This window comes from Salmo trutta, chromosome 21, assembly GCF_901001165.1.
Source record: "Salmo trutta chromosome 21, fSalTru1.1, whole genome shotgun sequence".
NCBI classification, from domain to species: domain Eukaryota; kingdom Metazoa; phylum Chordata; class Actinopteri; order Salmoniformes; family Salmonidae; genus Salmo; species Salmo trutta.
The window spans coordinates 35,840,597-35,854,940 of NC_042977.1; the positions used below are offsets into that span (position 1 = coordinate 35,840,597).

A 14,344-nucleotide genomic window follows, 5' to 3' on the forward strand; every position below is an offset into this window, starting at 1 on the left:
GTAATGGGGGAAGGGTGCACCAAGAGATGAAAGACAGAAAGAAAGAAAGACAGAGAGAGGAGAGAGAGTAGTGTGTGATAGAGTGCATGTGCATGTCTATGTATGGTTTCCATGTCTTTTTCAGGGGTCAGGGTTGTAAGCAGTTTTAGGGTCAAGGTAGGCTGCTCATGGTGTAAGTTGGAGGGGGGTGCAGACGAAGACAGAGAGGATAAAGAAGGGGAGGCGGAGTTAGGAGGATGAGGTGATGGAGAAGAGAACAATGTGAAATTGGATCTGGATCAGGAGTTCACCTGACAGAATGGTCTCATAATGTATAGTTGTTATCTGAGGGCTTCAGTCCTTAGCTGTTGTGTTTCTACCTATCTGCCACTACTTGCAAAATCACACTTTTAAGAGGGCCATTCTTTTCTATTTGGTTGTTGTTACCTCTATGATTTGCCAGAGTTGCATTTCTGTGCTATCCACTGACCATCATCAGAGTGTGATAAGGTCGACCTGTGGAAAACACTCACAAAAAGGGGATTCTGAGTAGTGCTCACTGCTCGAACAGTTTTATTTAAGTGAAAATGGTAACAGTGTGTAAAGTAGATGCAAAGCTCTGTCATGCTCAGTAAGACAATAACTAAGTCAACTTTCTCATGTCTGCTTTCTCTTCTTTTCTCAGATGGCCAGTTGGCAGTGAAGTTATCCTCCTTTCCTCTGACCACAGATTCCTCTTCTTCATCATCTTCCTCCTCTCCTCAGAGTTACCAGCCACCCCTGGCTCCGCGTCCCTACTTTTGGGTGCTTCACACCCGCTCTCTACCCAGTGAGGGCTCCCCCCTCTCCTGCTGCCCCTGCCAGCCCACCTCCTGCCCCATCTCCCTCACAGACCCCCAGTCCTCCCTCTCCCCTGACTTCCCCCACCCCTCCTTCTTCTCCCAGACAGTCCTGCACCTCCCCAACACCTCCACATCGCCCTCCAGTCAGACCCACCCTCCTCGTTCTATCATGGCCTCTCCCAAACTGGGCGTGTCAGCCACCACTACCACCTCCTCATCCTCTTCCTCAGCCTCCCTCTGCCCCCCGCCCCACCCTGGTAGCCCCAGCCCTGTGCCCGAGGGCCCTCCCAGCCCTGTGACACCCTCCCCCAGCCCGGGTGCTGCCTCTGCAGCCCCGCCCCGTGCCCACCTGAGCATTGCGGTGATCCTGGATGAGCTGCGAGTGCTGCAGCAGAGGCAGATCCACCAGATGCAGATGACGGAGGAGATCTGCAGGCAGGTGCTGCGGCTGGGCGGGGCCTCCTGTGGCCTGGAGGCGCCCCAGATCCTCCTGCCTCCTTTTCCCCAGCTCTGTCTGGAGGGCAGTGAGAGGGCCTCCAGTCCTCCCCAGCCTACACCCACCCAGCCTCCCAGCTCTGTAGCTCCTCTCCTGGCCTGCTTCTCCTCCCTGCTCCCTCCCCAGCCTGCCTCCAAGCCCTCCAAGCCCAGCCACCCACTGTCCCATGTCCTGCGGCCACACAAGACCCAGATGGAGGGTGCAGGAGGGGCTACAGGGTCTTATCTTTACCCTGGGACCAGTATCCGCCCTTCCTCCTCGTCTTCTTCCTCATCTGCCTCCTCAGCCATCTCTACCATGGCATCGTCCAACTACCCCCTGGCCCTCTCCCTGGCCTTGCCTACCCGTTACCTCCATGAGAAATCCCCCAACACCACCTCAGCCAGCGGCCACGGTGGCCTGTCCTTCCTCACCCCGCCCCTGCCCACCACTGCCTCTATGGCACCCCCCTCCTTTCAGGAGCCCCACCTGTCTGTCTCCTCATCAGGGTCCTCGTCCTCCTCCCTGGGGCGTCTCCAGCATGCCTGTCGGTTCTGTGGGAAGCTGTTCAGCAGTGACTCATCCCTGCAAATCCACCTGCGCTCCCACACGGGCGAGAGACCCTACCAGTGCCCTGTCTGCCTCAGCCGCTTCACCACCCGCGGCAACCTCAAGGTGCATTTCCTCCGCCACCGCGAGCAGAACCCAGAGCTCTCGCTCTCCCTTCTCCCCCCTTCCCTGTTTGGGCCGGGCATGGGACCAGCGGGGGGGTCTGAGCCCCAGGGTCAGCCCATAAGCAGCATTGGTCTGAGCATCAGTGCAGCGCAGGCTCAGAGACGTCGTAAACGGCGGGCTGAGGATGACCCGTATGGAGACGGTATGGAGGTGGGAGGTGCCGGAGGAGGCTTCTCTCTGGGGGCGTCCACCAGTGCTCCCCCCTCCTCTCTCCCCCTTCCCCCCAGTGTGGACCTGGCCCTCATCTCCACCGCCCACTCCCTCCTGCGGCTCAACCAAGCTGCTGCTGCAGCCGCTGCTGCATCCATATCCTCTGCTGCTTCCTCACTCACATCCTCCTCTTCCTCCTCTGCGTCCTCCTCCCTCCTCTCTGTCCCCTCCCCGTCCACCTCCGCCATCGCTGGGTTCTTCAAGGGGGCAAAGCAGCAACGCTTTGATGAGAACACGCCCCCTCACCCTCCCATGATGTCGCACTCTGCTTACTCCCAGTTGGCTCACCTCCCTAAACTCCTCTTCCCCTCTGGCTCCCCCCACCAACACCCTGCCCTGGGCCTGCTCCGCCCTCCTCCCCCTGCCCAAGGCTCCTCCCACCTCTCCTCCACCCACTCTCAGCTCTCCTTCCCCTTCTCCCACTACCCCAAAGCCCACGCCTCCACCTCCTCCCCCTCCGTCTCTACCCCCACCTCAGACACCTCCAAGCTGCAGCGGCTGGTGGAGAAGCTGGAGAAGGAGCCTCCCACCTCCTCTCCCTGGGCCTCCTCCTCAGGGGAGACCTCCCACAGCAGCATGGCCTCTACTGGGTTGTTCAACAGCGGCCTCATGGGCGCCAGCACCTCCAGCACTTATGTGATGGCAACCCCACCATCCTCCACCCATGCCCCCACCTCCGTCTCCAACTTCACCAGGGAGATGGTGGCCGCTCTGGGCATGAGTGCAAACGGGGGCAGCGCTCTGGCAGGCGCCATGCTCCCCGGCCTTGGCATCATGAGCACTGGCTCCCTGGCCCCCAACCAGTGTGGGGTGTGTCTGCGTGTGTTGAGCTGTCCCAGGGCACTGCGTCTGCACCAGGCCACCCACCTGGGAGAGCGCCCCTTCCCCTGTAAACTGTGTGGACGCTCCTTCTCCACCAAGGGCAGCCTGCGGTCCCACCTGGCAACACACCGTGCCCGCCCACCGAACTCTCGTGCCCAGAACTCTTGCCCGCTGTGCCAGCGCAAGTTCACAAATGCCCTGGTGCTGCAGCACCACATCCGCATGCACCTGGGAGGGCAGCTGCCACCGGAGGGCAGTGCAGAGTCTCTATCAGAGGCCTCAGCAGAGCCTGCCACTATCTCTGAGCTCCAGACCCATTCCCAGGCACTGTCTCAGTCCCAGCCACAGTCCAATGACACCCCCAAGGTCTCCACGGAGAGCTCCATTGCAGCCTCAGGCAGCCAGTCAAAGAGCTCAGCAGCATCCACACACTTTCAAACCCTAGTGGGAGGCTCTGCCCCCGTATCGGTCAGTGTGACATCACCTAAGTGTGTCTGGGAGCCTAACAGATCTCACTCCTCCAGCCCTGACCTGATCCCTCCCTCTGACCTCACCCCTGACTCCTTCCTAAACTCCACCTCACACACCCCTCCGCCCAGCAGCGCAGACCCCCCAGTCCTGTTTGTCAGTGTGCCTTCCCCACAGCCTCCTCTAGGAGATACAGGCTCCCCAGTCAATGATGACAACCATGCTGAACTCCTTGATTCAACCATTGGTACCATTGGCCCTGCTCCCACTTCCTCCAGTGTTACCAAAACCACCCCCTTGTCCAGTCTAATGATGTCAGACTGTCTTTTGGGTCAGAATGCCCTTCCTCTCAATGTCTTCCTCCCCGGCCCTAGATCAAATCTGGAGGATCTACTGAGCACACCAGCCCTCTGTGCCCCGGTAGCACACCCCAGCCCAGCCCCCTCCTTTACCCCTGTCCTTAGCCCAGAGCACCCACCTAAACTCCCAACCCCCAAGTCCACAGAGGAATACAGGGTTGAAACCCCCCCGCCTGCAGCACCAAAGCATGACCAAGCTCCTGTATCTGATACGGACCCGAGAATGGCACCAACATCAGAGAGCGCAGACACAAGCGATGCTGAGGCTAGGGAAGTTCCTCAGAAAGCTGTACCCTACACCAGGGAGACGAGTCAGGGGGCGTACCTCGGCTCCCATGGGAAGGAGGATGGGATGGGCGGTGTCAGTGACCAATTGGAAAGCACATTTCCCATCAGTTTGGCTCCCACTCTCCCCCCTCCCCTGTCTCGCCCTGAGAAGAAGACCTACAGCTGTGCCGAGTGTGGGAAAGAGTATGCCAGCCGCAGTGGACTGAAGGTAAGAGGATGTGGGTATAGATTGATGTGTGGGTTGGTAGAGAACTTAGCCGTCTCTTATGGACTACATGTTTATGGACTTCATGATAGCTGCTTTGAAGTGATTTATTAATCTGTGGAATTGTTAATTAGATGTCCAAAACATTGCAACCAATGAACCCAACATTACTACTAAAACTACTTTAATCTGTTAGTTAGGTGTCAGGTTACATTTACCTGAAACATTCACTGATGATAAATCTCCTTCCAGACTGAGGGTAATCAGTCAAGCTAAATGACTCAGAGGTTGGTCGGAGTGGCACTTAAACAATCTGTTATTTTCATATTCATCTACAGGGACACATGAAGCATCATGGAGGGGTTGTCAAGGCACCACGTCCCCCTGTACGGAGCGGTCGCTCGGCCTCTGAGCGACTTCCTGCTAACACACCGACAACGTCCTCCAACCCCCCGGCCACCAGGAGCAATGTGGGCTTCTGGAACCAGTACCAAGCCTTTCTCAACACCAGCAACGACTCGGCAGACGACCCGGCACAAGGCCCGGCCAGTGGTAGCCAAGGAGAGGATGGGGAGATGCCCCGATTGGCTAAATCTCCCGTTAGATCCCAGCTGTCGAAAGAACCGACCACTGGAAGGGGTTCAGAAGATGGGTCTGACGAAGGGTCTACTCTAGAGTCAATGTAATTGGTGCTATCAATGGACATTCACTGTACCTTTGAGTCAAATCGTAGGGACTTTTGTATTGTATTGCTTCCAAATTCAGTTGAGTAGTCTGTTGGTTTGTTGTCTGTGAGTAAATTGCTTAGTTAATTTGTGATAACTGTAAGTTGGCCATCCTGGCCTTTTCTTTTTAAAGAGGAGAAAGTTGAAGGATTCAAAAAAGACGACATAACTACAGGATTGGAAGATTGAGGAGGTCAGAAGTCACTGTCAAGACAATGAGAGTTGGAGCTGGGCTCTAGAATGAGAGCTCTGTTAGACAAAGAGCTCTACTCTAGATTTAGGGCTCATTTTCCTGAACAGTCTGACTCACTGTTTATGTGATAGATATTAACTCAAATAAAGACATGTATTGGAAAAGGAGGCAAGGTAGAGAGGATGTGATATTGTTCTCACATAAACAATTCCTTCATTCAAACATAACAGGGAAAAGGAGGTGGAACAGAATGGTAAGGGTCACTAAACTAAACTTGACATGGTAGCTTCAACCCTGGCAGTCTATAGAGATGCAGTCTCTCATCCTACTACTGTATAAAACCTAATCTTTCATGCCATCGTGGTTCACTTTTGAACTCGTGAATACTCCAGACTCCTCCTCCAGCTGATAGACAGAGAAGCACAGAGGAGTGGGTGTTGTGGTGTGCCAGGTGGAGAAAGAAATGGACAGACAGTTTCCTGTGTGACCCATTTTCCTTTGGATCTTGTGAATAAGCTGATTGTCGTTTGGTCTCACAGTGATGTCCGTTCTCTGTAACTTGTTGTCTTTGGTTCATGTTGTATCTTTATAACAAAACAAAAAAAATCTGAGGTCTATGTCTGATATTGTTGTGAGTTGTACTTTCAGTGTATTCCTGTGAAATAAGGGGGATAAAAAAAGACAAAAAGCTGGGAAACAGTTTTCTTTTTTGTTGTTGTTGTTGACTGTGACTGTTTTCTTTGTTTTGGACGTCTATCGTGCCTGTTCTACATTCTCCTGTAGAGCTGTTTTGATATTTGTTTATTTGTCACACACTGCTGTTAGTGACACCAAAACAATGACACATGCACAAACATGCCAGATGCACACAGCTGTTTTGTGCATATGGTAAGTGTGCATTTGGCAATTTTTTTGTGCAAGTGGGTTTGTGTGTGTGTGTGAGCGAGCTACATATGTGTGTACGTATGTGCCTATGTGCGTATGTGTTGGCACAGCATTGTGTAGCCTCTAACTGGCTCGGCCTTGCCAGGTTTCCTCACACACAGGCCTCATTAATCCCTTCTCTCTCTTTCAACACAATTAAACTCCTCTGCCTTCCTCTATGTCTGTCACATCAACCAAGAGGAAGAGGGGGGAGAGACCAGCTGTCCCCACTTCAGACCCTAATCCCCTCAGCCATGATGACAACCAGAGCAGTGTGTGTGTGTGTGTGAGAAAGGTCAAAGGGGGGGCTGATGGCTCAGACTGTGGTCACTGGTCATTGAGGGTTAAAAGGATTGCCAAGGTATAAGCATCAATTAATGAACATTTAGGAGTGTGGGCACATACAGTAAGGTATTGAATATTATGTGGGTGTGCAGTCTTTGTGGATCTGTTTAGCTGGTGCTCCTTCATCTTACCATTTACAAAAGGGAAAATGTACACTACCGTTCAAAAGTTTGGGCTCACTTAGAAATGACCTTGTTTTTGAAAGAAAAGCACATTTTTTGTTCATTAAAATAACATCAAATTGATAAGAAATACAGTGTAGACATTGTTAATGTTGTAAATTACTATTGTAGCTGGAAACGGCAGATTTTTAATGGAATATCTACATAGGCGTACAGAGGCCCATTATCAGCAACCATCACTCCTGTGTGCCAATGGCACATTGTGTTAGATAATCCAAGTTTATCATTTTAAAAGGCTAACTGATCATTAGAAAACCCTTTTGCAATTATGTTAGCACAGCTGAAAACTGTTGTTCTGATTAAAGAAGCAATACAACTGGCCTTCTTTAGAATATGTGAGTATTTGGAGCATCAGCGTTTGTGGGTTCGATTACAAGCTCAAAATGGCTAGAAACAAATAACTTTCTTCTGAAACTCGTCAGTCTATTCTTGTTCTGAGAATTGAAGGCTATTCCATGCAAGAAAATGCCAAGAAACTGAAGATCTCGTACAACGCTGTGTACTACTCCCTTCACAGAACAGCGCAAACTGGCTCTAACCAGAATAGAAAGAGGAGTGGGAGGACCTGCTGCACAACTGAGCAAGAGGACAAGTACATTAGAGTGTCTAGTTTGAGAAACAGACACCTCACAAGTCCTTAACTGGCAGCTTCATTAAATAGTACCCGCAAAACACCTGTCTCACTTCAACAGTGAAGAGGCGACTCCGGGATGCTGGCCTTCTAGGCAGAGTTGCAAAGAAAAAGCCATATCTCAGACTGGCCATTAAAAAGAAAAGATTAAGATGGGCAAAAGAAGACAGACACTGGACAGAGGAACTCTGCCTAGAAGGCCAGCATCCCGGAGTCACCTCTTCACTGTTGACATTGAGACTGATGTTTTGAGACTGGTGTTTTGCCACCAACTGATTAAATGCATCGCTGTTGATCGCTGTTGATCTTCTGAAATGTCCACTTTCAGACAAACTCGTCAGTTTATGTTCATTAATAAACTTTTTCTTCTTCAGAAGCAAGCTACTGTAGGTTGAAAATTATTTTGCATTTGGAAGCATTTTTAGTGTCTTGAAATTTGTTGAATGGATTTTTGCATTTAATGTTTTGACAAATAGCTAGTTGAAGAATCAATCAAAAGTCATAGAGGGAAAAACAGTGGCTTGTTGTCATGATGGAGGAATGACACTCTGGATAGAGGCGTTTGGCCAACTGCTATTAGTTAAGGGTTTGTAAGTAAGCATTTCATGGTAAAGTCTACACTTGTTGTATTTGGCGCATGTGACAAATAAAGTTTGATTTGAGCCGTCAAAATGTTAAACCTGAAGTGAGTGGTCAAAATAACATAAAGGAGAATGTTGGCTTTATGCCAACTCGGCCATTATTAAGACGACCCCGGAGCAATTTGGGTTATGTGCCTTCCTTAAGCTCACATTGACAGACTAACCTTGTCAGCTTCGTGAGTTGAAATAGAACCTTCCAGTCACCGGCCTTACACTCTAACCGCTAGACTACCTGCCGCCCATATAATCATCGCAATAAATACACTGAAGTTTAGAGGGGCAATACCCTATGTGACAATGTATGCACACATGACCTTCGTTTTGGATAAAAGCGTCTGCTAAATGGCAGATATTGTTATTATTATGAAAATATAGGCAGAGAATATGCTGATGATTATGATTATATGCATTAAGATGATTTAAACTGTTATAAAGCAATAGGCCCTCCTGTTAAAAGAGTTGAAATCATTTCCCAGGTCTGGGATGTCATACTGTCAGTTAAACTAGCCTCTCGAGACAGACGCTACTGACTGGAGTACACCTACGAGGGTTTTGATGGTTAAAATGATTGCCAAGGTGTACGCATTAATGAATGAACATTTAAGAGTGTGAGCGCACACACAGATGAACCTTTGACATGTTTTATACTTAAGTCATTTAGCAGACGCTCTTATCCAGACTAACTTACAGTAAGTTCATTCACCCTAAGACTCCTAGGTGAGACGTCCACAGATCACAGTCGTAGTAAGGTACTGAATTTTCTGTGGGTGTGCTGTCTGTCTGTGTGTATTTAGCTAGTGCTCATTCATCTTACCACTTACAAAAAGGAATGGCTTTGCTGATAACAACTTTATTGAAGGAAAATGTACTTGCTACGACTGTGATATGTGGTTGTCTCACCCAGCTATCTTAAGATAAATGCACTAATTGTAAGTCACTCTGGATAAGAGCGTCTGCTAAATGACTAAAATGTAACATGTAAAACATGTAAAGCATCAGTGTATGTGCAACTGATCTCCACATGAATGACACTATACTAAGTAGAAAGGTTTAGTATGTCTGTACAGCAGGTGGCAGTGTCCACTTTTAGATGTTGATCCATACACCATACGTAAGGAGGAGTGGTAGACAAAACAGCCCATAGAAAAACCCTAAAGTATGGCTGTCAAGGCATTATTGGAATGTGTCACTTGACTTGGAGGTTTCAGGCGATGCAACATCCACTATGTAAAAAAATTAAGTAGTGTTAAACAAAACCTTCAGGTTTGAATTTTTTTTGTAATATTTTATAACATATTACTGGTTAAAACCACAATATGGCAGTGTTTAGCCAGGCCTTCAACATGAAAGAACCTGTTGGATTGACCAAGTGAACTAAGTGACCCATTTGGGCTGAGGTAAGCCTAACCTCGTTCATTATCCAATATCAACGGCCCCTTGTGCATACCTGCCTGATGATAACTGTCATTCAACTGGGAGCAACAATCATCTATCACAGGACATTTGAGCATGTCTCCAGACTACTAAACGTTTCAGAAAGAATGTGAAAGACATAAAAAAAAATATTTTTGTCCCCAATGATGAAATCAACCATTTGTTAGTCACATGTGATACCAAAGACACCACTTCCCTGATTTTGGAGTCATGGGTAACTGCATACATGGAGTGTGTCTGAAAGTGGAAGTGTCTGCAAAAGTGGGAGGTTCAACAGAAGTGGGTCTATGGAACGCAAATCAGCTAGTTGGGAAGATTTGTTGCCACTCAAGACCGTTTTGCTTGGCTGATTGGGATACACGACGAGTTGATTGTTGACTACTCTAGCATTTTAGCTGAGCCTAACCCTAACCATTTCCTTAACCTTAACCTCAATCTCCTAACCTGTAATGTTAATTCTCCTAAGCTGATACGCATTTTAGCTAAACCCTAACCTTTTTGCTAACCTTGACCTCATTCTCTGTCAGTTTCCCTAGCTATTCCCTACTTTTCACACGGACACAGTAATAAACAGCTCTAATATAACCAATAATGGAGCGCTGATCTTAAACCCAACCCTGTTGAGCCACCCACTGATGTTACACCCAACCCTGTTGAGCCACCCACTGATGTTACACCCAACACTGTTGAGCCACCCACTGATCTTACACCCAACCCTGTTGAGCCACCCACTGATCTTACACCCAACCCTGTTGAGCCACCCATTGATCTTACACCCAACCCTGTTGAGCCACCCACTGATCTTACACCCAACCCTGTTGAGCCACCCACTGATCTTACACCCAACCCTGTTGAGCCACCCACTGATCTTACACCCAACCCTGTTGAGCCACCCACTGATCTTACACCCAACCCTGTTGAGCTACCCACTGATGTTACACCCAACCCTGTTGAGCCACCCACTGATGTTACACCCAACCCTGTTGAGCCACCCACTGATGTTACACCCAACCCTGTTGAGCCACCCACTGATGTTACACCCAACCCTGTTGAGCCACCCACTGATCTTACACCCAACCCTGTTGAGCCACCCACTGATCTTACACCCAACCCTGTTGAGCCACCCACTGATGTTACACCCAACCCTGTTGAGCCACCCACTGATCTTACACCCAACCCTGTTGAGCCACCCACTGATGTTACACCCAACCCTGTTGAGCCACCCACTGATCTTACACCCATCCCTGTTGAGCCACCCACTGATGTTACACCAATCCCTGTTGAGCCACCCACTGATGTTACACCCAACCCTGTTGAGCCACCCACTGATGTTACACCATCACTGTTGATCTTTTGAAACACCCACTCTCAGACACACTCCAAGTATGCAGTTACCCACCCATACTGCGATTTTGAGGGAAATTGGATGAATCATGCGCCTTCCTATAGAGATTAGGTATATACACAATTACACTGATTGGCCCAAGGGGGGCGGTGTAGTAATCAACTGAAAACTTCGAACAAGCATATCTCCTGGACCGTTTGAGCTACAGTCATGACATTTTGTACATAGGCCTATATGCAGCCTCACATGAGCAACACATTTCCCATTAGGGCCCATAAGCTGCACCCATTCTGTTTTTATTTTTTATTTCCAGCAGGGGAAAAAGACTAGAGTTTTTACTCACCCTCATTAATCCGCGCAACATACATTTGAATAATTGTCACTAATTGGCCTGGAGGGGACGACGACATTGACGACGACAATGACAACGACATGTTTACTGCTGCCTTACACAACATATCTCATGTATTGATACTTTTATGGAATGACGTCATGTGTGACTGTAGACAGTGTTGGTGATATATGCTTACTAACTCGTAATAACTAGTAACCCCTTATAAAGGCCTACAGCAGTGGAGGCTCCTCAGAGGAGGAAGGGGAGGACCATACTCCTTAGAGAATTTCACAAAAATGTAAATAGTGAAATATAAAAAAGTTATCCTTTTGATAAAAATATAATAAGTCACCAAATAATTGATTAAAATACACTGTTTTGAAATGAAGGTCTACAGTAGCCTCAACAGCACTCCAGGGTAGCACCATGGTGTAGCCGGAGGACAGCTAGTTTCCGTCCTCCTCTGGGTACATTGACTTCAATACAAAAACTAGGACGCTCATGGTTCTCACCCCCTTCCATAGACTTACACAGGAATTATGACAATTTCTGGAGGACGTCCTCCAACCTATCAGAGTTCTTGCAGCATGAACTAACATGTTGTCCACCCAATCAAATAATCAGATAATTAATCTAGTACTGAAAGCATAAGTTACAGCTAGCTAGCACTGCAGTGCTTAAAATGTGGTGAGTAATTGACTCAAAGAGAGAGAAAGACAATAGTTGAACAGTTTTGAACAAATTAATGTAATTAAAAATGAAGGAAAAGCAAGAGATAGACAGAGAGCTAGCTATATTTCATAGTATTTTCTTCACTTTCCCTTAGCTAGCGAATGCAGATAACTAGTTTAGTCTACTCAAACACCCAGCCCAAACAGAGAGGGGTGCTATGTTAGCTAGCTGGTTATGACTATCCAACACAGGAACTCTTCCAAGTCAAGGTAAGCTTTTGGTTGTATTAATTTATTGCCACCAGTGGCCCGCTGGTGTAACTGCTAAACTGCTTGCTGACAGTACACTGTACTGCATGATTGTATCGGGTTAACTAACGCGTTAGTTCTAGTAGCTATGTTGATTATGACGCTAGCTAATATGGTGACAACGATGCTGGTTGTGTGTAGCAGTTAGCGGTTATGATATAAAGCTTTTTGTGCTGGGTCACAGGCAGCTGTTGTGTTGTGCACTGAAGTCCACAAGCGAAGGGAAAATGTGAGAGGAGGAGAGCGCGTAGATACGAGAAGGAATTTATACCAGGGGCGCAACTTTCACTGAGGATGGTGGGGTAATGTCCCCCCCCCCCACATTCTGAAATTGCATTTTTGTCCCCCCTAGTTTTATCATTGCAATGTAACACAAAAAGTGGAAACAGTGTACTTGCGGTCACCTCCGAGTGGTCGGGTACACTGTTTGCAGTGTTCAGATGGCTGGATTTAAGAGCATGCAGAGTGGGCTGACAGGCGGTGTAAAGGCAAAGCTTCTCAAAGACTGACTGGACCAGCACTGGAGAGTTGAGCATAGTTCAGTGTGTATGTGTTGCCTAATAATAGGCCTATTTAGGAAATACATTTCCTTGGAAAGATAACTGCCTCGTGCTTCTCCGCCCATGCATAGGATATAGCCTACTCTATTTAACTGAGACCACACGCGCACCTGATCTCACAGGTATAGCTATTGAACTGGAAGCAGCAAGAATTATGACAGCGACACTTGGTAAGTTTTGCATAGTCCTATAGGATATAGCTTACCTTTTAGGAGGACGATTTGCAGGCAGAGACAAATAAATGGGTAATTGATACTTACTGAAAATGAAAAGGTTCAACGCTTGCTCACCATAGTAGCCTAACCTATATGTGCATTGTGCCTTCAATGATGATACAAATTTTTGATTGCACTTTGATTCATGTTGGTTGAGCGCCCTCCACTTCTTTCCATTATCAATATTTATTTACAGATACTGTAAGAAACTACAGTCTAATCATATCTAAGTTAATTTCATAATCAATTTAACTGCCACTTGATTCTCTGCCATGTAAGTAGCCTCATCTATTTCAATGAGACCACACATACTAGGTGCACTTGAACTCTCATGCCCAACTAGGAGAGGTAGGCTACTAAAGTTCAAGCAGTGAATTCTGAGTGTGTGAATAATGTTAAAAAGATGTGATTTTAATACAATAGCTAGGCTAACACATACAAAGCAGAAAGAGGACTGTTTCTAAATAGTCTGTGGGACAACTGCCCACTCCAGCCCACAGCATGAAAAATGCAGACCGCGCTGCAATGATCTCTGTCGGACCCACAGGTCCCGCAGGCATCCTACGGAATGCAGCCCTCTAGTGCAGTCAGTACACATGTCACGTCCTGACCATAGAGAGCTCTTTTTTTCTATGGTAGAGTAGGTCAGGGCGTGACTGGGGGGGTTTATTCTAGTTTTATTTTTCTATGTTGTTTGGTTCTAGTTTCTGTTTTTCTATGTTGGGTTTTTTGGATGATCCCCAATTAGAGGCAGCTGGTCATCATTGTCTCTAATTGGGGATCATATTTAAGAAGTTGTTTTTCCCACCTTTGTTTGTGGGAGATTATTTTGAGTTAGTGCATGTTGCACCTCTGTCGTCACGGTTTGTTGTTTTTGTTTATTGTATGTCTTGCATAGTTTCACATTATAATAAAATATGTGGAACGATATTCACGCTGCGCCTTGGTCCGTTCCTACACACAATCGTGACAACACAACACTATGCTCATCATGTCTTAGCAGGATCAGATGGTGACAGGGGTCCCAGCAGGGTCAGACAGCCAGCGAGCTCAAGTGAATTTAGCAGTATATTAATAATATCAGTGAATGATACAAAGATTCCATCTTGAATTGATGGGTAGACCTAAAGCAGCAACAGGACAGCAGCTTAAGTTTAAAGCTACAGTCTGGGATCTGGGAATAATGGTCATTTCAATTATTGAACCATTGATTATATTCTTGGATAATATAATGTATACATTTTTTACAGATTCAACACTTTATTCTCTCTGTGCAGCAAACACTGGACGAGCCAGATGCTATTTTAAGGCAGTCTGACAAACCTCCAAAGTTAATTTCCAAACTGTATCAAGGGTTGGTAGAGGCTTTTACCGATGACACAAAACATGTCAAACAAAAATGTGAGGAAGACCTGGCAGAAGCTATAGATGATGATGAATGGATACAGATAT

The 14,344-nt window shown here is 47.4% G+C and overlaps 1 protein-coding gene across 1 annotated transcript in view; it reads left to right on the forward strand.

Moving 5' to 3' along the window:
• The window catches only part of LOC115157315 (sal-like protein 2), a 7,444-nt gene extending 1,444 nt beyond the window's left edge, over positions 1-6,000 (forward strand). The window contains exons 2-3 of the mRNA XM_029705469.1: positions 665-4,386; positions 4,722-6,000. Of these exons, the coding sequence (XP_029561329.1) occupies positions 665-4,386; positions 4,722-5,069 (4,070 nt within the window). The 3' untranslated portion in view covers positions 5,070-6,000. The remainder of the gene's footprint in view (positions 1-664; positions 4,387-4,721) is intronic.
• The last annotated feature ends 8,344 nt before the right edge of the window (positions 6,001-14,344 follow it).